A 26,765-nucleotide genomic window follows, 5' to 3' on the forward strand; every position below is an offset into this window, starting at 1 on the left:
CATGAAAATTTAGGGAAAGGTAAACCCAATACGACCCTAACAATTTTGAAAAAGAACAGGCCAGGTGCAGTGGCTAACCCCTCAGCACTCTGGGAGGCAGAGGTGGAGGATTGTTTGAGGCCAGGAGTTTGAGACCAGCCTAGGCAACATAGCAAGACCTCATCTCTACAAAAAAAAAATAATAATAAAATAAAATAAAATAAAACAAGGAAGAAGAAGAAGAAGAAGAAGAACAAAGTTGGAGGACCACATTTCTGGATTCCAAAACTTACAAAGTTACAATAATCAAGACAGTGTGGTACTAGCATAGGAAAAAGCAACAGAATTGAGTCCCGAAATAAACCCTTATAGCTTGTTGATTTGTGATAAGTATAAAATAATTCTATAGAGAAAAAATAGTATTTTCTTTTTTTTTTTTTTTTTTTTTTTTTTTTTTTTTTTTTTTTTTTGAGGCGGAGTCTCGCTCTGTCCCCCTGGCTGGAGTGCAGTGGCGCGATCTCGGCTCACTGCAAGCTCCGCCTCCCGGGTTCCCGCCATTCTCCTACCTCAGCCTCCCGAGTAGCTGGGACTACAGGCGCCCGCCACCGTGCCCGGCTAATTTTTTGTATTCTTAGTAGAGACAGGGTTTCACCGTGGTCTCGATCTCCTGACCTTGTGATCCGCCCGCCTCGGCCTCCCAAAGTGCTGGGATTACAGGCGTGAGCCACCGTGCCCGGCAGTATTTTCAATAAGTAATGCTGAGACAAGTGAACATTTATGTGCAAAAGAATGAGGCTGGACCTTTATCTCACACTGCATACACAAAAATAACTCAAAATGGGTCAAAGAGCTAAAATCATAAAACTTTAGAAGAAAACATAGGTGTAATACCTCATAGGCAATTGATTTAGACAACGGTTTTTTAGGTATGACACCAAAAGCATAAGCAATAACATAAAAAACCGAAATCAAGTGAACTTCATCAAAATGTAAAACTTGTACTGTAAAGCATAGTATCCAGAAAGTGAGAAGACAATCCATAGAATGGGAGAATATATTCGCAAAGATTGTACCTGATAAGAAACTAGTATGCAGAATATTAAAAAGAATGCTTACAACTCAACAATAAAAACAACCCACCGGGTGTGGTGGCTCACGCCTGTAATCCTAACACTTTGGGAGGCTGAGGCAGGCAGATCACCTGAGGTCAGGAGTTCCAAGAGCAGCCTGGCCAACATGGTGAAACCCTGTCTCTTTTAGAAATACAAAAATTAGTCGGGCATGGTGGTGGGTGCCTGTAATCCCAGCTACTAGGGAAGCCGAGGCAGGAGAATCGCTTGAACTCAGGAGGTGGAGGTTGCAGTGAGCCAACATTGCACAACTGCACTCCAAACCTGGGTGACAGAGCGAGACTCCAACTCAGAAAAATAAATAGATAAAAAATAAATAACCCAATTTTAAGATGAGAAAGGATTTGAGGCCGGGCACAGTAGCTCATGCCTGTAATCCCAGCATTTTGGGAGGCCAACGCAGTCAGATCATCTGAGGTCAGGAGTTCGAGACCAGCCTGGCCAATATGGTGAAACGCCATCTCTACTAAAAATACAAAAATTAGCTGGGCGTGGTGGCAGACTCCTGTAATCCCAGCTACTCCCAACTACTAGGGAGGCTGAGACAGGAGAATTGCTTGAACCCAGAAGGCAGAGGTTACAGTGAATCAAGATAATGCCACTGCACTCCACCCTGGGCGACAGAGTGAGACTTCGTCTCAAAAACAAACAAAAAAACCTCACACATTGCTGGTGGGAATATAAAATGATGCCACTACTTTGAAAAGCAGTTTAGCAGTTCCTCAAAAGGCTAAACATAGAGTTACTATATGATGAGCACTCTCACTTCTAAGGTATATACCCAGAAGAACTGAAAACATATCCATATGAAAATTCATATACAAATATTCATAGCATCATCTAAATAGCAAAAAAGTGAAACAATCTAAATTTCGATCAACTGATGAATAAAATGTGGTATATCCACACAAGAGTATCATTCAGCCATAAAATGTAATGAAGTACTGGTACACTCTACAGCATAGATGAACCTTGAAAACATGCTAAGTGACGGAAGTCAGACATGAAAGGCCACATGTTTATTTTTATAAACTATTCAGAACAGGCAAATCATAAGAGACAGAAAATGGATTATTTGTTTCTAGAGGAGGATTAGAGTGGCAGCTCACTGGTATGGAGCTTCTTTCTAGGTAGATGGAAATGTTCCTGGAATTAGATAGTGGTGATGATTGCACAACTCTGTAAATATACTAAAATCCACAGCATCATATACTTTAAAAGGGCAGATTTTATGGCATGTGAATGACATTTCAATAAAAAGATGAGGAAACCTAGGATATGTCACAATCCCATGCCACAAACTACTTACACTTCCAATATAAGCACTACATCAACAATAGTTTACATCATGTTCAGTACATTGCTTGCTAAAGTAAGGTCATGAATATATCAAAATATTTTATAAAAGTTAAAATTTAGGAGATCCATCATTTCTCTTTTCATTCCATCACTGATTCATTCAATATATATTTATGTGTGTGCCAGGCTCTTCACCCGGTAAAGTGTTTAGGAGAGATACAAAGATAAAACTGATGAGAATTCTGCACTCGAGCTACAGCATACTCTCCAAGAATTACAGCGTGAGATGTAAAGTGAAAAGAAGTCTTGGAGGAGATTCACATGAAATAGTACTGTTCAGGAGAAGGGGCGATAATTCCAATGGAAGAGATAATGACTTCATGGAGGATAGAAGGAGACAGTATTTGAACTGCCCTTGAAGTATGGTTATATTTTGGGGATGTGGAGATGTGGGGTAGGGTAATATGCTGGGGTTCCAAATGGTCCAGAAATATACAATCACCAGAACCAAAGATCCAGGGGTAGGAACTATGAGCTGTTCAATTTGGCTGAGCTAACAGGTGTTTGGAGTGGGATCTTGAACAAGATGAAAATGAAGATACCAACTAGACAGTTAAAGACTTCAAATGTTTGACTGAACTGCAATTTTATTGTGTATGCATTTCAGAATCTTTTTTTTTTTTTTCATATTCTCTACAGATTTTTAAAACATTTTAATTTTAAGTTCTGGATACAAGTGCAGGATGTGCGGGTTTGTTATATTGGTAAACGAGTGCCATGGTGGTTTGCTGCACCTATCAACTCATCACCTAGGTGTTAAGCCCCACATGCCTTAGCTAGTTATCCTGATGCTCTCCTTCCTACAGCCCCCACAATAGGCCCCAGTGTGTGTTGATCTCATTCCTGTGTCCATGTGTTCTCATTGTTCAGCTTCCGCTTACAAGTGAGAACATGTGGTGTTTGATTTCCTGCTCCTGTGTTAGTTTGCTGAGGACAATGGCTTCCAGCTTCATCCACGTCCCTGTAAAGGACATGATCTCATTCCTTTAAAAAAAAAATTTTATTTCCATAGGTTTTTGGGGAACAGGTGTGAAGGGGTGGCCTGCCCCTCCACACCTGTGGGTGTTTCTCGTTAGGTGGAACGAGAGACTTGAGAAAAGAAATGAGACACAGAGACAAAGTATAGAGAAAGAGAAAGTGGGCCCAGGGGACCGGCGCTCAGCTTACAGAGGACCCACGCCGGCACCGGTCTCTGAGTTCCCTTAGTATTTATTGGTAATTATCTTTACCATCTTAAAGATAAGGGAGTGGCAAGACAATAGGATCATTGTAGGGAGGAAATCAGCAGTAAGACATATGAACAAAAACCTCTGTGACATGAATAAGTTTAAAGGAAAATGCTGTGCCTTGAGATGCATATGCAAACATCTCCATAAACCTTTCAGCATTATTTCAGCCTATCACATGGGGAGAAACCTTGGACAATACCTAGCTTTCCTAGGCAGAGGTCCCTGCGACCTTTGGCCCTGTACGTGTCCCTGGGTAGTTGAAATTAAGAGAATGGTGATGACTTTTAACCAGCAAGCTGCCTTCAGGCACTTGTTTAACAAAGACACATCCTGCACAGCCCAAAATCCATTAAACCTTGAGTCACCGCAGCACATGTCTCTTGCAAGGACAAGGTTGGGGGTAGGGTCACAGATTAACAGCATCTCAAATACAGAACAAAATGGAGTCTCTTATGTCTACTACTTTCTATATAGACACAGTAACAGGCTGATCTCTCTTTCTTTTCCCCACACAGGTGGTATTTGGTTACATGCATAAGCATTTCAGTGGTTATTTGTGAGATTTTGGTGCACACATCACCTGAGCAGTATACACTGAACCCAATTTGTATTCTTTTATCCCTCACCCCGCTCCTACCCTTTCCCCTGAGTCCCTGAAGTCCACTGTATCCTTCTTATGCCTTTGCATCCTCATAGCTTATCTCCCACTTATGAGTCAGAGCATACAATGTTTGGTTTTCCATTCCTGAGTAACTTCCTTTAGAATAATAGTCTCCAGGTTGCTGTGAATGTCATTAATTCATTCCTTTTTATGGCTAAGTAGTGTTTAGGTGAGGTTATTTTTAAGTAATTAACATTGAGTAAAGAAGATTCATACATAGTGGCAAAGACACATAACTTCTAAGTATCTTAAACTACATCTAAATGATACCAAGACATGCAGTCAATTCTAAAAGTTCAGTTAATGATATTTAATAATACAGGAAAATATTCACAACATATTTTTGTGTAAAAAAAAAAGCAGACTTCAAAATGGACCATGCATTATGATTCCAATCATGTAAAAGCTACACATTAACAAAGATTAACAGGTATAAACAGGCCGGGCGCGGTGGCTCAAGCCTGTAATCCCAGCACTTTGGGAGGCCGAGACGGGCGGATCACGAGGTCAGGAGATCGAGACCATCCTGGCTAACACGGTGAAACCCCGTCTCTACTAAAAAATACAAAAATCTAGCCGGGCGCGGTGGCGGGCGCCTGTAGTCCCAACTACTCGGGAGGCTGAGGCAAGAGAATGGCGTGAACCCGGGAGGCGGAGCTTGCAGTGAGCTGAGATCCGGCCACTGCACTCCAGCCTGGGCGGCAGAGCGAGACTCCGTCTCAAAAAAAAAAAAAAAAAAAAAAAAAACAGGTATAAACAAATGTAAATTCATTCAACCATTGTGGAAGCATGTGATGATTGCGTGGTGGTGAATAATAGACTTTTTAAAAATTTGTGCCTTTCTGTATTTTCAAAACCATCTAAATAAGTATTACCTTTGTAGTTAGAAAAGAATATGTATTTTAAATCCATAATTCAACTGCTTATTTATATGATGTCAAACTGGATTAGGCTGAATTATCAGCAAGTGAATAAAATAGTTCCTTCATCCATGGAGAAACATCGATTTATGACATTCTTTGAATTCCTCTTCTGTTAGAATTCTTTATGAATTTAAAATAGAAACATGGCCAGACTCAAGATTTCAACACAAAGATTACATCATGTTCAGTATATTGCTTGCTAAAGTAAGGTCATGAATATATCAAACTATTTTACAAAAGTTAAAATTTAGGAGATCCATCATTTCTCCTTTCATTCCATCACTGATTCATTCAATATATATTTATGTGTGTGCCAGGCTCTTCATCCAGTAAAGTGTTTAGGAGAGATACCAAGATAAAACTGATGAGAATTCTGCACTCAAGCTACAGCATACATACTCTCCAAGAATTACAGCGTGAGATGTAAAATGAAAAGAAGCCTTGGAGGAGATTCACATGAAATAGTACTGTTCAGGTTCATGTACCATGTTCAACAGTACTGTATCATGTTCAATAATAACTGTTTTAATTTAATTTAATTTAATTTAGGAGAGCTAATTAATTAAACATGAGGCCAAAGTACGTAAGAAAGTGGCAGTCTTTTATTGCAAATATGCACACACTCTCGGGTGAGGTTCTCTGATCCTCAGGTGTGGGGGGCCAGGGAAGTAGCGCCGGCACTCTTGGGTGATGTTCTCTGGTCCACGAATGCGGGGGCCGAAGAAGTCACACTGGCTCCTGCCGGTGGCAGACTTTTATGCATTGGTACTGGAAGGGGAAGGGCAGTGGGCGGGATAAGGGCGTGATAGGGGCATCTCCGTAGGCGTGGCCAAGTAAGTTTCGATCTCTTCGGATTGACATCACCTGGTGCATGCTCGGTTGATCTGCATCTTCCCGAGGCGGGCTGCATTTTCCCGTGCACGGGAAAGTTAGTGAGGAAGAACCCGGAAGCAACATGGATTATGCCTTCTTGTTCACCTTCCTCCATCTTGTCCCTTCTCCCTCATCCAAACAATAACCAATTAAAAGAATTAATGAAAAATCTGATTCACTGCATCACCAAAAGCTCTAACAGCTGCACTGCACAGTATTCCATGGTGTATATGTACCAAGTTTTCTTTATCCAGTCTATCACTGATGGGCATTTGCTATTGTGTCTTTGCTATTGTGAAGAGTGCTGCAATGAACATACATGTGCCTGGATCTTTACAATAAAATGGTTTATATTCCTTTGGGTATATACCCAGTAATGGAATTGCTGGGACAAATGGTATTTCTAGTTCTGGATCTTTGAGGAATCATCACATGCTTCCACAATGGTTGAATGAATTTACATTCCCACCAACAATGTAAAAGTGTTCCTATTTCTCCACAGCCTCACCAGCATCTGGTGTTTTTTGACTTTTAATAATCACTATTCTGACTGGCATGAGATGGTATCTCATGGTGGTTTTCATTTGCATTTCTCTGATGATCAGTAATGTTGAGCTTTTTTAAATATGTTTGTTGGTCGCATAAATATCTTCTTTTGAGAAGTGTCCGTTCATGTCCTTTGCCCACTTTTTGATGGGGTTGTTTTTTTCCTTGTAAATTTGTTTTAAGTTCCTTGTAGGTTCTGGATATTAGATCTTTGTCAGATGAATAGATTGCAAAAATTTTCTCCCATTCTGTAGGCAGCCTGTTCACTCTAATGATAGTTTCTTTTGCTGTACAGGAGCTCTTTAGTTTAATTAGATCCCATTTGTAATTTTTGCTTTTGTTGCAATTGCTTTTGATGTTTTTGTCATGAAACCTTTGCTTGTGCCTATGTCTTGAATGGTATTAACTAGATTTTCTTCTAGGGTTTTTATAGTTTTGGGTTTTACATTAAGTCTTTAATCTTGAGTTAATTCTTGTATAAGGTGTAAGGAAGGGGTCCAGTTTCAATTTACGGCATATGGCTAGCCAGTTTTCCCAGCACCATTTATTAAATAGGGAATCTTTTCCCCATTGCTTGTTTTTGTCAGGTTTGTCAACAATCGTCTGTAGACATGTGGTCTTCTTTCTCTGGTCTCTATTCTGTTCCATTGGTCTATGTGTCTGTTTTTGTACCAGTACCATGCTGTTTTGGCTACTGTAGCCTTGCAGTATACTTTGAAGTTGGGTAGTGTGATGCTTCCAGCTTTGTTCTTTTTGCTTATTGTTGTCTTGGTTATATGGGCTCTTTTTTGGTTCCATTTGAATTTTAAAGTAGTTTTTTTCTAATTCTGTGAAGAATGTCAACGGTAGTTTAATGGGAACAGCATTGAACCTATAAATTACTTTGGGTAGTATGGCCATTTTCATGATATTGATTCTTCCTATCCATGAGAATGGAATGTTTTTTCATCTGTTTGTGTCCTCTCTTATTTCCTTGAGCAGTGGTTTATAGTTCTTGTTGAAGAGGTCCTTCACATCTCTTATTACTTGTATTCCTAGGTCTTTTATTCTCTTTGTAGCAACTGTGAATGGGCATGATTTGGCTCTCTGCTTGTCTATTGTTGGTGTATAGAATGCTTGTGATTTTTGCACATTGATTTTGTATCCTGAGACTTTGCTGAAGTTGCTTATCAGCTTAAGGAGCTTTTGGGCTGAGATAATGGGGTTTTCTAGATACAGGATCATGTCATCTGCAAACAGATAGTTTTACTTCCTCTCTTCCTATTTGAATACCCTTTCTTTCTTTCTCTTGCCTGATTGCCCTGGCCAGAACTTTTTAATACTATGTTAAATAGGAGAGAGGTCATCCTTGTCCTGTGCCAGTTTTCAAGGGAAATTCTTCCAGCTTTTGCCCATTCAGTATGATATTGGCTGTGGGTTTGTCATAAATGGTTCTTATTATTTTGATATATTTTCCATCAATACCTAGTTTATTGAGAGTTTTTAACATGAAGAATGTTGAATTTTATTGAAGGCCTTTTCTGCATCTATTGAGATAATCATGTGGTTTTTGTCTTTAGTTCTGTTTATGTGATTAATGTTTCTTGATTTGTATACGTTCAACCAGTCTTGCATCCCAGGGATGAAGCCAACATTCCAAACATTTTATTTATTTTTTATGTTTTTTGAGAGTTTCGCACTGTCGCCCAGGCTGGAGTACAGTGGCAAGATCACAGCTCACTACAAGTTCCACCTCACTACAATGCCATTCTTCTGCCTTGGCCTCCCGAGTAGCTGGGACTACAGGCGCCCGCCACAACGCCCGGCTAATTTTTTGCATTTTTAGTAGAGAGGGGGTTTCACCATGTTAGCCAGGATGGTCTCGATCTCCTGACCTTGTGATCCACTGGCCTCGGACTCCCAAAGTGCTGGGATTACAGGCGTGAGCCACCGCGCCTGGCCTCCAAACATTTTAATCACATAAGAATGCATTAGTTGTATTAACTAGGTTGAGATAAATATAAACTCTCAATTTTTTTCCTGCACATAAAAGTCCAGAGGTAGGTAATTAGGGGTGGCACAGTGATTCCACAGTGATTCTGCTCCTTCATGCCCTCATCCAACAAGGCTTCTTGCTGCTCACCACCCAGCTACCCCTAAGTGTGGCCCTTATCTTCACGGTTCAAGATGGCAGCTAGAGCTGCTAGGGAGTTAAGGTCCTTCTCACACACTTTCCTTCTGTCATAATTAACACGGGGTTTTAGTTCATGAGGCCAAGCATACACATCACTTCCCACTGGCATCCCTATACAATATTAAATGCAAAGACACCGCAGGAGTCCTGTGCTCAAAACCAGTGCAAAATAACTTTTTGTTGTTGTTTGTGGTGCTGGTGGTTTTATTTATTTATTTTTTCTGAGACAGGGTTTCACTGTCTCCCATGCTGAAGTGCAGTGGTGTGATCATAGCTCACCACAACCTTGACCTCTCTGGGCTCAGGGGATCCTCCCACTTCAGCCTCCCAAGTAGCTGGGACTACAGGAACACACCACCATGCCCAGTTAAATTTTGTATTTTTTTTGTAGAGATGGAGTCTTGCTATGTTGCCTAGGCTGGTCTCGAACTCCTGGGCTCAAGTGATCCGTCCACCTCAGCCTCCCAAAGTACTCAGATCACAGGTGTGAGCCACCATGGCGTCAAAATAACTTGGAAAGTAGGAATAATTGCTTGTTGTTCCTGAAAACTGTCTCTTCCACACTTTTCAGCCTCTGTCACATGATTGTGACAAAATATACACAAATAGACATACAGATACACATCAGTTAAAACTAACTTCTAGAAAAATAAATAAATCATAAAATAATTATTTAAAAAGTGGCATTCTGGCACACTGCCCAGAGGTACCCCTGTTCAGCAATTTTTAAAAATGTAAAAAATAATAATAGGCCACATGCAGTTGAGCCACTCCACCACTTTGGGAGGCCAAGGCTGGTGGATCACCTGAGGTCAGAAGTTCAAGACCACCCTGGCCAACATGGTGAAACCCTGTCTCTACTAAAAATATAAAAATTAGCCGGGTGTGGTGGCAGGCACCTATAATCCCAACTACTCGGGAGGCTGAGGCAGGAGAATCGCTTGAACCCAGAAGGCAGAGGTTGCAATGAGCCAAGATCATGCCACTGCACTCCAGCCTGGGCAGCAGAATGAAACTCTGTCTCAATAATAATAATAATAATGCAACTCCAGTGATATTTCAAACAATGGTCCCCTTTTAGGTCACACTATCAAATCAGAGAAAGATATACTTGATTAGCTGTAAAATGCAATTTGAGGTCTAGGTGAATGAACAAGTAACCTCTAAATCATAAGGCTATTGTTACAAACTGAATGTTTGTATCCCCCACAGAATTCAAAGGGGAGACAGTATCCCCAGTGTGACAGTATCAGAAGGTGGGGCCTTTGGGAGGTAATTAGGTCATGAGGGTAGAGCCCTCATGAATGGGATTCATGCCCTTAAAGAAGATACACATGAGAGCTTGCATCCTCTTTTTCTACCATGTGAGCACATGAAAAGACTGACATCTGGTAAGATTTGAAAGCATGCCTTACCAGACACCAGATATGCTGCCACCTAGATGCTGGATTTCAGCCTCCGAACTGTGAGAAATAACTACTGTTTAAGTCACCTGGTCTATGGTAATTTGGTATAGTTGCCCAAATGGACTGTGATGGTTAATACTGAGTATCAACTTGATTGAATAGAAGGATGCAAAGTACTGTTTCTGGGTACATCTGTGAGGGTGCTGCCAAAGGAGATTAACATTTGAGTCATTTGAGGCCAAGGCGGGCGGATCACAAAGTCAGGAGATCGAGACCATCCTGGCTAACATGGTGAAACCCTGTCTCTACTAAAAAGCACAAAAAATTAACTGGGCGCGGTGGCGGGCGCCTATAGTCCCAGCTACTCGGGAGGCTGAGGCAGGAGAATGGCGTGAACCCGGGAGGCGGAGCTTGCAGTGAGCCGAGATGGCGCCACTGCACTCCAGCCTGGGCAACAGAGCGCGACTCCATCTCAAAAAAAAATATATATATAGTCAGTGGACTGGGAAAGGCAGACCATCCTCAATCTGGGTGGGCACCATCTAATCAGCTGTCAGCACTGCCAGAATAAAAGCAAGCAAAACACGGAAAGATCAGACTGGTGTAGTCTTCTGGCCTCCATCTTTCTCTCATGCTGAATGCTTCCTGCCCTCAAACATCAGACTCCAAGTTCTTTAGCTTTGGGACTTGAATTGGCTCCCTTGCTTGCAGATGGTCTATTGCGGGACCTAACCTTGTGATCACGTGAGTTGATACTCCTTAATAAACTCCCCTTTATATATACATCTATCCTATTAGTTCTGTCTCTCTAGAGAAACATGACTAATACATGGACTAAGATAGTTCCTGTCCCATTTTTTTCTTTTAAGAGATGGGGTCTTGCTATATTGCCCAGGTTGCTATGTGGTGGTTATTTGTAGGCACAATCATAGCATGCTATGACCCTGAACTCCTGGGTTCAAAAGATCCTCCTGCCTCAGCCTCCCAGGTAACTGGGAACACAGGTACCCACCCCCACATCCGGCTAATTTTTGTATTTTTATTAGCGTTTACCATGTTGGCCAGGCTGGTCTCAAACTCCTGACCTGAAGTGATCTGCCCTCTTTGGCCTCCCAAAGTGCTGGGATTACAGGCATGAGCCAGGCATGGCCTTTTGGTTTCTTATGTGTAGGAGAGGATAAGTTTCTTCCTCAGAGTGTGCTGCAGCCAGACATAATATTTCTCCTTGGCAGGAACTCTGCTGTTCCAATCATACATGTGGCCATTGAGTTCAATGTGGAGATCCAGGAGTGGGCGTTTTCTGGAGAAAACAAGAAAGGCAAAATTTAATGCCATGCAAATATCAAAGAGAAGACAGATTGTCCTTAGGGCGAAATGAGCCAACAGATGTGAAAGTTATTTGAAACTGTTCCCTTCTAAATGCACCACAAGCTGCTTAGCAAATGATCCAAACTAACTTGCAGCACTCTGGCTTAGTGGCCACCATGCCCTCCCTCAAGGGGCTGCTGAGTTTCACTCTGGGAACATACCAGCCAGATGATAACCCACGTGGATCACCTATGCAAACAGGGATGGGCTCAAAAGGCCAGTAATACCACTGGCCCATGGAGTATCTATCTTGGAAGGCTGAGTGGCTCCTGCTCTAACCCCCGCTTCCTGCTGGGCCACCACTAAGGAGGCCAGGTAAAGAAGGCCATGAGATTTATTGCTGGGGTATGCAGAGGTACAGCCCAAAATGCATTTTGACAGGTGGCTCAGAAACATCATTCTAAATCGTTAATTAGGGTGCAACTGAAAAAGGCCAGTTAATCTTATACTTGAGGTACATTGTGGCTTCATTCAGCTTAAACAGAAACCAGGACACTGATGCTTCTCTTAGAAAAGTATTCTTGCCAATAAACATTTAAAAAAATGTTTACATAACAAAGCCTTCCAGATCTGAACAGTCAGATACCACTTTTCACCTATCAAATTGTCAAAACTTGGGGAAATATAAGAGCATGCAGTGTCAGGGAGAATTCAGGGACACAGCTACTCTCCTATAAAGCTGATATGACCATCCTATAGGACATCTAGTAAGATGCATCCAAGGCTTGAAAAATGCATGTCCTTTGACTCAGTAATTCCACTTCTGGGAATTGTCCCCCTAGAAAACAATTAAGGATAAGAACAAATACTAAGCTGCAAGGATGTTTCTTACTTTGTATGAAAGCAAACACTATGCAACAACTAAAGACTGATCAAGTAAATTAAGCTATGGCCATATTATGGGCTGTCGTGCACACATTAAACTGATGCTATAGAAATGTGACTACTGACATACAAAAATGTTTTTGATCTAGTGTTAAACAAACTAAAAGCAGGTTATAAAGTGGTGGCAGGCTGTGAGTGTCTTTCGGGCGATACACGGGCTAGAGGGATGTGGGTCCTTGCCCTCTCCCTGTGTGCCTCATCGCCAGGCCTTGAAAACTTAAGGAAATCAAAGACTTTCTGCTCACAGCCAGGTGAAAAGATGACAAATCTGTCAAGATCAAGAAAAATAAGGATAATGTGAACTTTCAAGTTCGATGCAGCAGATACCGTCAGAGAAAGAGAAGGCAAAGAAACTGAAGCAGCCCTTGTCCCCTGCTTTAGCAGTAAAGGAGCTGAAATGAGCCAGACATGCTGATTTGAACTGTATTAAAATTTTTTAATTAAAGATAAATAAATAATAGATGATGATTCCATCTGGGCTTACAAACATACTTCTGGGCTGGGTGCGGTGGCTCACGTCTGTAATCCTAGCACTTTTGGAGGCCGAGGCAGGAGGATCACTTGCGGTCAGGAGTTCAAGACCAGCCTGGTCAACATGGTGAAACCCCGTCTCTATTAAAAATACAAAAATTAGCAGAGCGTGGTGGTGCGCGCCTGTAGTCCCAGCTATTCAGGAAGCTGAGGCAGAAGAATTGCTTGAACCCAGGAGGTGGAGGTTGCAGTAAGCCGAGATGTGCCACTGCACTCCAGCCTGGGCAACAGAGCAAGACTTCACCTCAAAAAACAAACAAAAAAGATATACTTCTATATGACTGTGTGGGTATCAAATAAAAAAAGATCTGGAAGGTGGCCAGGTGTGGTGGCTCATGCCTGTAATCTCAGCACTTTGGGAGGCCGAGGTGCGCGGATCACTTGAGGCCAGGAGTTCCAGACCAGCCTGGCCAACATGATGAAAACCCTGTCTCTACTAAAAATACAAAACTTAGCCGGATGTGATGGCAGGTGCCTGTAATCCCAGCTACTCGGGAGGCTGAGGCAGGAGAATCACTGGAACTCAGGAGGTGGAGGTTGCAGTGAGCCAAGATCATGCCACTGCACTCCAGCCTGGGTAACAAGAGTGCAACTCTGTCTCAAAAAAAAAAAATTAAAAATAAAAATCTGTGGCCAGGCACAGTGGCTCACGCTTGTAATCCTAGCCCCTTGGGATGCCTTGGGATGCCGAGGCAGGCAGAACACCTGAGGTCAGGAGTTCAAGACTGGCCTGGTCAACATGGTGAAACCCAGCCTCTACTAAAATTACAAAAATTAGCCAGGGCGTGGTGGCACACGCCTGTAATCCCAGCTACTTGGGAGGGTGAGGCAGGAGAACTGCTTGAACCTGGGAGGCGGACATTGCAGTGAGCCAAGATTGTCCCGCTGTACTCCAGCCTGGGCAAACAGCAAGACTCCATCTCAAAAAAAATTAAAAAATAGGCCGGGCGCGGTGGCTCAAGCCTGTAATCCCAGCACTTTGGGAGGCCGAGACGGGCGGATCACAAGGTCAGGAGATCGAGACCATCCTGGCTAACACGGTGAAACCCCGTCTCTACTAAAAAAATACAAAAAACTAGCCGGGCGCGGTGGCGGGCGCCTGTAGTCCCAACTACTCGGGAGGCTGAGGCAGGAGAATGGCGTGAACCCGGGAGGCGGAGCTTGCAGTGAGCTGAGATCCGGCCACTGCACTCCAGCCTGGGCGGCAGAGCGAGACTTCGTCTCAAAAAAAAAAAAAAAAAAAAAAAAAAAAAAAAAAAAATTAAAAAATAAAAAAATAAAAATTTGTTATTTGTATGTATTTATGTATTTATTGGAGACAAGGTCTCCAATACTGTACTCCAAGGCTGCAGTACAGTAGTGCAATCACGGCTCACTGCAGCCTCAAACTCCTGGGCTCAAGCGATCCTCCTACCCTAGCCTCCCAAGCAGTTGGGACTACAAGCGCACACCACTACACCCAACTAATTTTTAATTTTTTTATAGAGTAAGTTCTCACTTTGTTGCCCAGGCTGAAAATTTCTTAATTTTGAAGAAAAGTATTCAAACTACAAACTAACTAACTACAAAGTATTTATAAATCGTGCCGGGCTGGCCGGGCGCAGTGGCTCAAGCCTGTAATCCCAGCACTTTGGGAGGCCGAGACGGGCGGATCACGAGGTCAGGAGATCAAGACCATCCTGGCTAACACGGTGAAACCCTATCTCTACTAAAAAATACAAAAAAAAACTAGCTGGGCGAGGTGGCGGGCGCCTGCAGTCCCAGCTACTCGGGAGGCTGAGGCAGGAGAATGGCGTAAACCCGGGAGGCGGAGCTTGCAGTGAGCTGAGATCCGGCCACTGCACTCCAGCCTGGGCGACAGAGCCAGACTCCCTCTCAAAAAAAAAAAAAAAAAAATCGTGCCGGGTCTATACTATAGTCCTACGGCAACCCCAAAGCAGGAGGGAAAATCTCTTTTCCTCCCAGAAGAGAAGGGCAGCAAACGTGGCACAGTGGTAATTCCTATCCTGCGGCACAAAAATAAGCAGGTGGTCCAGAACTGACCACCTCCTGGGGGCTCACCTTTCTTGTCTCAGTTTCTGGGAGAGGCACTGCAGGTACAGGGACGGTGAGCTGCAGGACCGCTCCAGCAGGGACACATCCGCAGTGCACAGGCTCCAGAAGAAGTCAGCTTCTCGGTGAACTGTGCTCAGCCCTCGCTGCTGAGCCTTGAATTCCACATTCTTCATTGCTGGCCCATCCACCTCCAAGAGGCTGCTGTCCTCCAGCTGGCCCTCTGACACTACATAGTTCTGAATAAAAAACACCTTTGGCTTCCCTGCTAGATAAGGGCATGAATCTCCCATGAACATCCTCCTGATGTGATGCAGGGGGAGTCCTGAGTGAGTCTGATCCACACCATACAAGCTCTGCGAGCCTCCTCGGCTCACCAGGACACATACAAAGCTATCGTAGTCGTGGTGCTCAGGCATACAGGCAAATTGGCCAAGAATCTGGGATATACCATTCACACTGAGATGCAAGAATTTCTGGACTTCATAGCCCAGGGAAGTGAAGGTGTCTTGAAGAAGCTCTGGGGAAAACACAAAACAAACATGTAAAACAACACTGGAGTGAGGAGAGCTCAAGAGGACTGGGTAGGAATCCTAGCCATGGTCTAATCTCCATTATGAAAAGCTTCTGCTTTTGTGTCATATTTTGACAGGCTCAAGTCCTGGGCAGTTGGAACAGGAACCATCTGAATCATGAAAGATGTGACTTTAGGTCCCTAAATATGGTCTATACCCTGCTATACCACTGTTCCTGCCTGATGCCAGCCACAGGCACAGACTGAGCCCACTCTAGTCCAATCAAACCAAGGGGAGGACAAAACCTTTCTTTCTTCAACGACCTTCTTACTGAAGTCCAGACCTCACAATCTTTCTCTCTTCTGAGTGGCTCACTCTGGGGGAAGCCCACCACCACATCATGAAAGTACTCAGGCAGTCCCTCAGAGAGGCCCACATGAAGAACAGGCTTCCCGCCAACAGCTAGCACCAACTTCCCAGTCATGTGAGTGACCACCTTAGAAGTGGATCCTCCAATCCCAATCAAGCATTCAGATGACCCAGCTGACAACTGACCACAACTTCACTAGACTCTGGGCCAGAACAGCCCAGCTAAGCTGCTCCTACATTCCTCACCCACAGGTGAAGATATAATTAAATTAGTACTGTTGTTTTTGCCACTAAATTTTGGAGTGATTTGTATACATTTTTAGGTAAATAATTCACTAGGTAAGTCCTTTGACCTTTCCTATCAGTAAAAGGAAAAGGCTTCTTACTTTTCTCCTTTGCTTGGCCCACAACTAAGGATTAAACAACGAATCATTGGCTGGGCTCAGTGGCTCACACCTGTAATCCCAGCACTTTGGGAGGCTGAGGCGGGCAGATCACCTAAGGTCAGGAGTTCAAGCCCAGCCTGGCCAAAATGGCGAAACCCCGTCTCTACTAAAAATACAAAAATTAGTCAGGTGTAGTGGCACGCCCCTGTAGTCCTAGCTACTCAGGAGGCTGAGGCAGGAGAATCGCTTGAACCCGGGAGGTGGAGGTTGCAGTGAGACAACATTGCAACACTACACTCCAGCCTGGGCAACAGAGTGAGACTCTGTCTCAAAAAAAAAAAGAAAATGAATTATTGTATCATGTAATAATGAAGAGATACAAAGGAAGTGCTGATATTTCTAAGTCTATAATCAATCAGCATCATTAACAAGGAAATAGGAGACATGATTCACAGGTTGCAAATAACCCATTAAACAGTGAGGGCAGCCAGGCCCAGTGGCTCACGCCTGTAATCCTAGCACTTTGGGAGGCCAAGGCGGGCAGATCACCTGAGGTCAGGAGCTCGAGACCAGTCTCGTCAACATGGTGAAACCCTGTCTCTACTAAAAATACAAAAATTAGTCAGGCGTGGTGGTGCTCACCTGTAATCCCAGCTACTTGGGAGGCTGAGACAGGAGAATCGCTTGAACCCGGGAGGCAGAGGTTGCAGTGAGCGAACACTGTGCCACTGTACTCCACCCTGGGCGACAGAGCAGGACTCCGTCTCTAATAATAATAATAATAATAATAATAATAATAATGAGGGTAAATGCCTTCACAGGATCTCTGGGCAGCTGTTATCAGGACTGTAATTTTGTACAGCCTTTTTGAAGAGCAATTTGGGAGTATCATTAAATTTTAAATGTGTATGCGCTTTATAAAAAAAGGAAACTGTGTGGTAGAAGAGGCCTGGACGCACTGTCCCCTAGTCATCTCCTCTGAGGGTGCAGGCGAGTTTCAATACCCAGTACTGAATCCAGGCTGAACAAGGAGAGAACCTGGACTAGGACTCCAGTTCCATCACTGCTATTCTATTCCAAAGGACTTACACGTCTCTAATCATAGAGTATTTGTTCCCCCAGGGGGCAGAAGCAAACAGGGAAACACCAGACTCAAAGCTCTTTTGTTTACTTATCTCAAGATTGGTTCACTTCCCTCAAAACCTCTCTTCACTGATAAATGTCCTTCCTTATCAAAGTCCTTGAAAGAAAGCTTCACCTCGTTCTCCCTTCCCATGCTGATATGTGACGCTTGGACAGAACAAATGCTATACTGTGCCTTCCAGCTCTTTCCTTTATTTGTGCTCCCTGGAGGTTCTGGCTGGGGAAGCCCCTGTCACATGACCGTCAGCAGACAGTCGCGTGGTGCAGGGCAAAAGAGGAACCAGCCTTGCAATCACAAGATGTGGGTTTAAGTCCTAGTTCCTCCATCTCCTCTTACTAGGGTCTGAATCTTGCATGGTCTTGGAAGAGGACTGGGCTACAACAGCAGACAAGCTAGGAAGGGAATGGGAATCTGAGGTCTGGGGCAGAAAATCCTTACCTAAAAGAACAGAAGAAAAATAGCTAAAGCTGGAGGTGAAGCCAAAAACCATGCAGGTCCCAAATGCCAAAAAGAACAGCAGGTCTGAGCCTCAGACAAGACAGAGCATTGCTTAAATGTGTGACAAGGCAGTCACTCCATAGGCCCAGCCTGAAGACATCACCACTGACATTTCCCATTAATGTCACAATTTTCCTCTATGAGATGGTGAGGTGGAGTGGGAAGGGTTGTTAGCTGGCACTTGCAACTTTATTGAGCCAGCAAGAACACGCACACAGCCCAGTCTAATGTACAGGATCAAAAAGGTAATGACAGTGTGACTGAGTCAGTTTGAGTCAGCCCCAGTTTATTCATCTATAAAACAGGATTAAAATGAATGCTTGGCCAGGTGCAGTGGCTCACACGTATAATCCCAGCACTTTGGGAGGCCAAGGTGGGAGGATGGCTTGAGCTCAGGAGTTTGAGACCACCCTGGGAGTCACAGGGAAATCCCATCTCTACAAAAAATAAAAAATTAGCCAGGCATGGTAGTGCATGCCTGTAGTCATCACAGCTACTCAGGAGGCTGAGGCAGGAGGAACTCTTGAGCAGGAGGTTCTTCAAAAGGTGACTGTGAGGGCAGGGTACGGTGGTTCATACCTGTAGTCCCAGCACTTTGGGAGGCAAGGCGGGTGGATCACTTGAGCTACAGAGTTCAAGACCAGCCTGGGCAACATGGCGAAACCCCATCTCTACCAAAAATACAAAAATTGGCCAGGCATGGTGGCACGCATCTGTGGTCCCAGCTACTTGGGAGGCTGAGGAGGATCACTTGAGCCCAGAAAGTGGAGGAGCCAAGATCGCCCCACTGCACTCCAGCCTGGGTGAAAGAGTGAGACTCTGTCTCAAAAAAAAGGTGAAAAAGGTGACCGTGAGGATCCAGTGAGATTTCTGTAAAGATGCTTTGCAAACTGTGTTTATTCAGATATAAGATATTGACTTTAAAGGAAACAAAGGAAGCCATTTCAAAGTACAAATCACCAATCTTATGGTGTTGCACATCTCTCATGGAATCTCTCTCTTAGGACCTGGAGGGAGGTCTCTATATTCTGAACTAAAATGGGCTCAGAGCGGACAAAGTCCAAGTCCTATGTAGGCAGAACAGTAACTGTTTTGTCCTTGCACATAAATAGAGGAAGAAAAACTTGGGGGCTGGGTTTGGAAAATAAAACTTCAACAAACTACAGAAGTCCCACTTCTCCTTCTAGAACCCACCCTGGAAAACCCACACCCAACCCAGTCTGATCTCCAAAAATTCCAACGGTTCTTTAGAACTTCTTGAAATGATATGGGGGAGGTAGAGAGGGGAAGGGTGGGGGTTCTTCTGGCCTTGCAGTTAGTACAGGGCTGTTCATTCAAGGTCAGGGTCAGCACTACTCACAGGTTTGAGGACTTCACAGATAAACCAAAAAAACCAAAATACAGTAAAATGTCATGACTTCATTAATTTAGAATTTGTTTTGATCTAAATGAGGGTGCATTTATCTTGACAATTTCTATGAAAAGGGCTTCATTAAATAAATGTATAAAATAAACGAGAATGAGGGAATGCTTCACCGGTTAATTTACAATCACTTACTGTGTACCTTTAATAAGCCCAGTGTTAATTGCTATAGAGCACATGGGCAAAACATAAGATGGGCAAAACATTCTTAGTGAAAAAGGGAGTTCTGAGGTCAAATGTGTTTGGGAAATGTAAGGTGGACAAGGCTAAAATAGGTTTATTCGCAGGAAGAATTCTCAGAGCCTTTAATAGGTCAATATGCATTGCAAATATCTGAGGGGGAAGAGATTAGGCAGCACTTCTCAAATTTACTTGACCAGAAAACTCTTGTTTTACAAAGTTCCCCTTATCGCCTACAGAAATACTTGGACAAGAGAATACATATCAAATACATGATGTACTTAAATCAAAGAGCTTATAATCTTGTTGGGGAAGCAAAGCTTATAAATGCACATAAAACAAAGATTACGTGGTGGCTCATGACCATAATCCCGTGATTTGGGAGGCCAAGGCAGGAAGATCACTTGAAGTCAGGAGTTCAAGACCGCCCTGGGCAATACAGCAAAAAACCCTGTCTCTACAAAAAACAAAAATAAGTTAGCCAGACATGTTAGCATGTGCCTGTAGTACTAGGGACTCAGGAGGCTGAAGTGGCAGGATTGCTCGAGCCCAGAAGTTTGAGACCAGTCTGGACAATATAGTGAAACCCTGTCTCTACAGAATATTTTAAAAATTAGATGGCTGTGGTGGTGCCTGTGTGTAGTTCCAGCTACTTGGGAGGGTGAGGTGAGAGGATTGCTTGAGCCTGCGAGGTTAAGGCCGCAGTGAGCTGTGATTGTTTCACTGTGCTCCATTCTGGGTGATAGAGCAAGACCCTGTCTCAAAAAAGAAAAGGAAAGTACAGAAAAATGTTCAAGCTTTTCAGAAAGAACAGGGTAGAAAAAAAAATACTTCCTCTTGGCCAGGTGCGATGGCTCATCCCTGTAATCCCAGCACTTTGGGAGGCCGAGGCGGGTGGATCACCTGAGGTCAGGAGTTCAAGACCAGCCTGTCCAACATGGTGAACCCTGTCTCTACAAAAATACAAAAGTTAGCCGGGCATGATGGCGGGTACCTGTAATCCCAACTACTCATGAGGCTGAGGTGGAGAATCGCTTGAACCCGGAAGACAGGTTACAATGAGCCAAGATAACGCCATTGCACTCCTGCAGCCTGGGCAACAGAGCGAGACTCTGTCTCAAAACAAAAACAAAAACAAAAAAAACTTCCTCTTAAAATTTGCAAACATCGTCTTTTATTTTTATTCAGGGGACTTAAAAACAACCAGAGCTTCAGGCCAAGCCGTAAAGCCCATCTGTCGGAGATGTGAGACGTTTGCTTCTATATTCCCAACAGAATTAAAAAGTCCAGTGTTTAAAGATGACCCACCAGGGCCTAGCACAGATCCAGCTTTGCTATCACTGACACAGATGACACAACACCAAAGACTTATTTTTCAATTCTACCAAACTGAGATAATTAGCCCCCAAATCCCTAAGCATTTACTTCTGCCTCAAGAAGAGGTTACTGAACTCCATAAGGATTCTTCTCAAGAATGAACTACCAAAGAATAACCTTATTTCATGCACAACACAGCTCTGAGAACGGATTCCACCTCATTGCCTTAATATTTGCTTCACACAGGGCCAAGCATGGTGCTTTGCACATAGTAGGCCCTCAACAAACATTTACTGGACAAAGAAATAAAGCTATAAATACTTGGGAGACGTGCATGCTCTCTGGATAAAAGTCTGGTTTTTTGAGGACAGAAGTGAAGACAGGTAGAAGAGAGTCTGCTAAACTCTAAAGATAAAAAGGATTGGCTTTTATAAACACACTGACACTGGGAGAGCTTATTCCTTCATTCATTCACCCAACAAATATTTATTGAACACCTAGGTACCAGGGATTGTTCCAGGTACTGGAGACCCATAGTAAGAGGGATGGATAAACTCCCCCACCTTCATGGAAATTATATTGAGGCAAAGTAATTAAAAGCATAGGCTTTGGAGTCCAGCTTTTGATCCCAGCTCAATCAGTACTAGAGAAGGTAGGAGTGTAGTTCACTGCTTAGCTTCCTCACCTTGAAAAGAGAGCGAATAGGCCGGGAGCGGTGGCTCACGCCTGTAATCCCAGCACTTTGGGAAGCTGAGGTGGGCGGATCATGAGGTCAGGAGATCGAAACCAGCCTGGCCAACATGGTGAAACCTCGTCTCTACTAAAAATACGAAATTAGCCGGGCATGGTGGCATGAGCCTGTAATCCCAGCTACTCAGGAGGCTGAGGCAGGAGAATCGCTTGAATCTGGGAGGCGGCAGTTGCGGTGAGCTGAGATCGCGCCATTGCACTCCAGCCTGGGCAACATGAATGAAACTCCGTCTTAAAAATAAATTTAAAAAAAAGGAAAAAGAAAAATTAGCTGGGCGTGGTGGCACATGCCTGTAATACCAGCTACTCGGTAGGCTGAGGCAGGAGAATCGCTTGAACTTGGGAGGGAGAGGTTGCAGTGAGCCGAGACTGCACCACTGAACTCTAGTCTGACAACAGAGCAAGACTCCGTCTCAAAAAAAAAGAAAAGAAAAGAAGAGAACACAGAAAGAATATTCCTAGTAAATTAGTTCTAAGTAGAACAAAAAAAAATTTAATGGAGAGAACAGCACCTATATTATGGTATTTATGAGGATTAGGCACGAATCTATGTAAAACAATTAGCATAATACCTGGCACGTAGTAGATTTTTAATAAATTATGTACTCTGAGCACAGCTATGCCCAGGTTAGTCCTATCATGTTCCTGTTTGTTTCTTTCAGAGCCCTTATTTCAGCTGGCAATTACCTTACCCGCTTGTAGGACTCCTGCACTCCTCCCAAGTGTTCAATGTTAACCAGGTGGCAAAGTTAACTAGACAGAAGAAATCCACATAATTACTCTAGATGAAGCCCCCTAACTGCAGATTAGATGAAAAGAGATGAAGGGTGCTGCACTAATAACAACCATTTTCAACCAAGGCAGGATTCTGGGCCTAGAATCTTCAGTGACAAATCACCAGGAGGGGAGGAGGAAAATGAAGAGCTGGAGGCCTAGAGAGATGATGTGAGGAGAGGAGACTGTGCCTTTCCACTTCATAATAATTAATGTTCTCCTGCTGCTCTGAGTCTGTGCATGTAAGTGGATTCGTGACCTCGCAGCTGATGAAAACCATAGCACAAGAAGAATAAAAGTGTGCTGCCTTGTTTCTTACCTGCTAATTAGCCACCTGAGCCCAGGGGGGTTTATAAGAGGCCTCAAGCCCAATTATTGATTTTGTTCCCAGAGGCAGGGAAGGCTTGAGTCAAATCACCCTGATTCTCAGGGGGAAAGGCAGCACTGAGCATCCAGGGTACCCTCAAATGGCCTAGGCCTACTCTTGTCCAGCAATATACCACCAAGATGTTGAACTTTAAAGGACTACGTCCGACCAGGAGGGACCTGCTGTCTAGAGTTGCCATTCTGATTCTTGGAGCTCATATACAGACACATCAGCAGCCATGGGGCAGGAAACAGATGTACTAATGCAGTCAACACCAATACCTACTCATACCTGCAGCCAAAAGCATGATGCCCCAGGATCTGCCTCCAATTCTACAGTCCTCTTCCATCTTTCTCTCTTATCAGGTCTCTGCCCTCCTGTACTTTGTACTTAGATTCTCCTTTGCCAAGCCCATTCAGACTGTGACTGGTAGGAGTGTTGTGCTCAGCTTTCCACTTGAGTGTTTATCCAAGAAGTTGTCCCCTCTCAGGTTATGGCCTCCATTCCAGTGCACCACAGCCTACGGGGATGTATCCCACTCATGCATCCCCTTGGGCCTAGAGCAGGCCTCAGTGCCCTGGTCTCTCACTTGTCTGAGATCAGATCCTATGTACCAAGTGCAAAGAGCCATGGTGAGCTCTTGCTTAGGTGGTTTATGGCTAGAATTAAACAAGCAAATGAGGAAATAATGCAAGTTGGCATCTAGTACAGGCTCATACTGTGCCAGGCACTATTCTAAGCCCTTTCCAAGTATGAACTCATTCATTCTGCCCAACCTCCCTGTGAGGTAGGTCCATTATTAACCCACTTTACAAAAGAAAGACTGGGACTTAAGGAGGCCGAGAACTCAGCATTACAGGAAAAATAAAAATAAAATTTAAATTAAAAAAAAATTAGAAGCCGGGCATGGTGGCACACGCCTGTAATCCCAGGAGGGATGTATTCAGGAGGCTGAGGCAGGAGAATTGCTTGAACCCAGGAGGAAGAGGTTGCAGTGAGCCAAGATCACATCACTGCACTTCAGTGTGGGCAAAAAGAGTGAGACTCTCTCTCAAGAAAGAAAAAAATAAAAAATAAAAAAAAATAAAGAGGCCAGGGACATTGCCCAAGGTCACAAGCCAGAACATGGCATAGCCATGATTCAAACCCACACTGTCATATTCCATTTCTCAACTCTGATCATGCTCCTATAATGCAGAAAAATACGAATATACATTCAGCCCCTGCCCACAAGAGGCCCACAACCCAGCAACAGAAGCAAGCACAGACATTGAGTTTTAGCCAAAAAACTTGGTTTTTCAATTCACAGCAGGTCATGGCTTTTTTTTTTTTTTTTATGATTCTCTTCGTACAACAGATATATGTACAACATCTGCTGATGAATGAAATAACACTGACCAAAACCAGAAGTACAGGACAATTACATAATCTCTTAAAACAGGAAGTGACTCATTAAGAAAATATTTTCTCATTCTTATATGGGTACTAATGGCTAAAAAGCAGAAGACATTTATCTTTCTCACATCTAACCAAAAATAGGACATGACCAAGCAGGATCACATCTGAAATCCTGGAAAATTTAGTCTTATATTTGACCTTCTCTTAACCTCTCTTCCTATAAAACTCCCCATGGTAACATTTTAAGTGAGCCTAAAAGATAGTTCTGACTCATTTGAAGAGAATGTTGAGAAGCTCTAAAACTGGAAATATAATGATCGATCCTCTTAAGGAAGAGCTAAATAATTAAACAGAAAGTCATTCCACTTATCTATGCTCTTCTCATTCTCTTTTGATGCAGCACCAGTGATTCAGTTTGAGTCAGACATCCAACAACAACTGAGCAAAAGCAATGGTGACTCACAGATAGAAGAGACTGAGGCCAACAACCAAAGCAAAGGATAGCAGAACTGACACATTGCTCAGAAAATATCCAAAGCTCTGTAAGTGAGCTCACATTTATCATGTCTTTAATGTTCCCAGGAAAGTTTTTGTCATCTATCTAGGTGAAATGATGGGGCATGTGATAGATAGTATGTGAAGCCAGAATGCCTTCCATTAATATTAATGTCCCTCTGGGTTCCAGGACTCCTCCCTGCTATAGCATCCAAATGAAAAGGCAAGACTGAAGCTCACCAACTACCGTAAATGATGTCTTTGTGTCAGAGACACTATTACGTGTTCCCCAAATCCATTTCATTTTCCTCCTGACACGCAGCTAGACTAATTTCTCCATGTCTACTACAGTTAGATGGAGCCACATGACTGAGTTCTGACCAATCTAATGAGGTAAAAATGATGCATATTATCACTTTTAGGCCTGGTCCCTAAAATCTCTTATAAGATCTTCCACACATTCTCTCTTCCCTTATCTGCTAGCCAGATACAAAGGACTCTGCAGAAAACCAAAGACCTCAGAAGATGATGGAGCCACTGAATGGCCACATGAACAAAGACCCCCCCGGCCCGATCCACACTAGCCTGTAACATGAATGAGAAACAAGTCTCTGTTATGTTGAACCACATATTCATTTTTTCTTTTTTTGAGACAGGGTCTTGCTCTATCACTCATGCTGGAGTGCTGTGGCACAATCCTGGCTCACTGCAGCCTTGACTTCCTTAGGTTCAAGTGATCCTCCTGCTTCAGCCTCCTGTGTAGCTGGGACTACAAGTGTGCACCACCACACCAGCTAACGTTTTTTTTTTTTTAAGACAGAATCTCACTCTGTCACCCACGATGGAGTGCAGTGGTGCAATCTCGGCTCACTGCAACCTCTGCTTCCCAGGTTCAAACAATTCTTCTGTCTCAGCCTCCCAAGTAGCTGGGACTACAGGCGTGCGCCACCATGCTCAGCTAATTTTTGTATTTTTAGTAGAGACGGGGTTTCACCATTTTGGCCAGGCTGGTCTTGAACTCCTGACCTCATGATCCACCCACGTCCACCTCCCAAAGTGCTGGGATTACAAGTGTGAGCCACCGTGCCTGGTCCACACTAGCTAATTTTTCTTTTTTTTTTTTTTTTTTTTTTGGAGATGGAGTCTCGCTCTGTCACCCAGGCTGGAGTGCAGTGGCGCAGTCTGGGCTCACTGCAAGCTCCGCCTCCCGGGTTCACGCCATTCTCCCGCCTCAGCCTCCCGAGTAGCTGGGACTACAGGTGCCCGCCACCACACCCGGCTAATTTTTTGTATTTTTTTTTTAGTAGAGACAGGGTTTCACCGTGTTAGCCAGAATGGTCTCGATCTCCTGACCTTGTGATCCGCCCGCCTCGGCCTCCCAAAGTGCTGGGATTACAGGCGTGAGCCACCGCGCCCGGCCACACTAGCTAATTTTTAACTGGGCTCAAGCGATCCTCCCATCTCAGCCTCACAAAATGCTGGAATTCCAGGCATGAGCAACCACACCCAGCCTGAAGCACAGATTATTGAACTGGTTTGTCATGGCAACTGGTGCTGATCACTCTAATGAATACAGCTTGCCTGTGCCATGATCTCAATCTGAGGGCACCGGTTAATCTGCAGCTTCCACACCTACCTGTCTCATTGCCAATGCAATCGATTATCAGGCAGATTCCTAGGGGCTTGCTCTTCATCTTGTATCTCTCTTCAGGTATGCTCTGGAAAGGAAGGCAAGAATTGCTAAAGACTCTGGATATTGCTCTCTTTCTATGAGGTTCCACTCATATACCATCTCTTCTTTTGGATTTCCTTTGACAGGTAAATCACTCAACAGACAGCCTGAAGTTTCCCATTATGGCAAATGTTTCCCATTAATATCAAATTTTTCCTCTATTAGGGTAATGTGCTCAAGACAAATTATTTTATTTTTATTTAATTTTAATGAAAATCCCAGTCTCTTTATTGGCTTTGTGGAATAAAGATAATTTGAAAAACAGAGAAAACATGAGTCATTTGTCTCCACAGTAACCTGAA

General features: G+C 43.6%; 2 protein-coding genes and 1 pseudogene across 8 annotated transcripts in view; 2 read left to right on the top strand and 1 right to left on the bottom strand.

The window, feature by feature from the left end:
• PPIL3 (peptidylprolyl isomerase like 3) overlaps positions 1-26,765 on the top strand; it is a 448,181-nt gene that overhangs the window by 141,913 nt on the left and 279,503 nt on the right. The gene's annotated exons all lie outside the window — the stretch shown is intronic.
• CFLAR (CASP8 and FADD like apoptosis regulator) overlaps positions 2,094-26,765 on the bottom strand; it is a 57,181-nt gene continuing 32,509 nt past the window's right edge. For 5 of the 7 annotated variants that reach the window (XM_050750649.1, XM_050750647.1, XM_050750648.1 and 2 more), the window contains 3 exons: positions 26,368-26,449; positions 15,125-15,635; positions 2,094-11,579 (listed from right to left, as the gene is read on the bottom strand). In XM_050750649.1, the coding sequence (XP_050606606.1) occupies positions 11,441-11,579; positions 15,125-15,635; positions 26,368-26,449 (732 nt within the window). In that variant the 3' untranslated portion in view covers positions 2,094-11,440. The other 2 variants (XM_050750655.1, XM_050750651.1) reach the window with 2 other exon arrangements.
• LOC126932126 (60S ribosomal protein L38-like) lies at positions 12,746-13,018 on the top strand (annotated as a pseudogene).

This window comes from Macaca thibetana, chromosome 12, assembly GCF_024542745.1.
Source record: "Macaca thibetana thibetana isolate TM-01 chromosome 12, ASM2454274v1, whole genome shotgun sequence".
NCBI lineage: Eukaryota > Metazoa > Chordata > Mammalia > Primates > Cercopithecidae > Macaca > Macaca thibetana.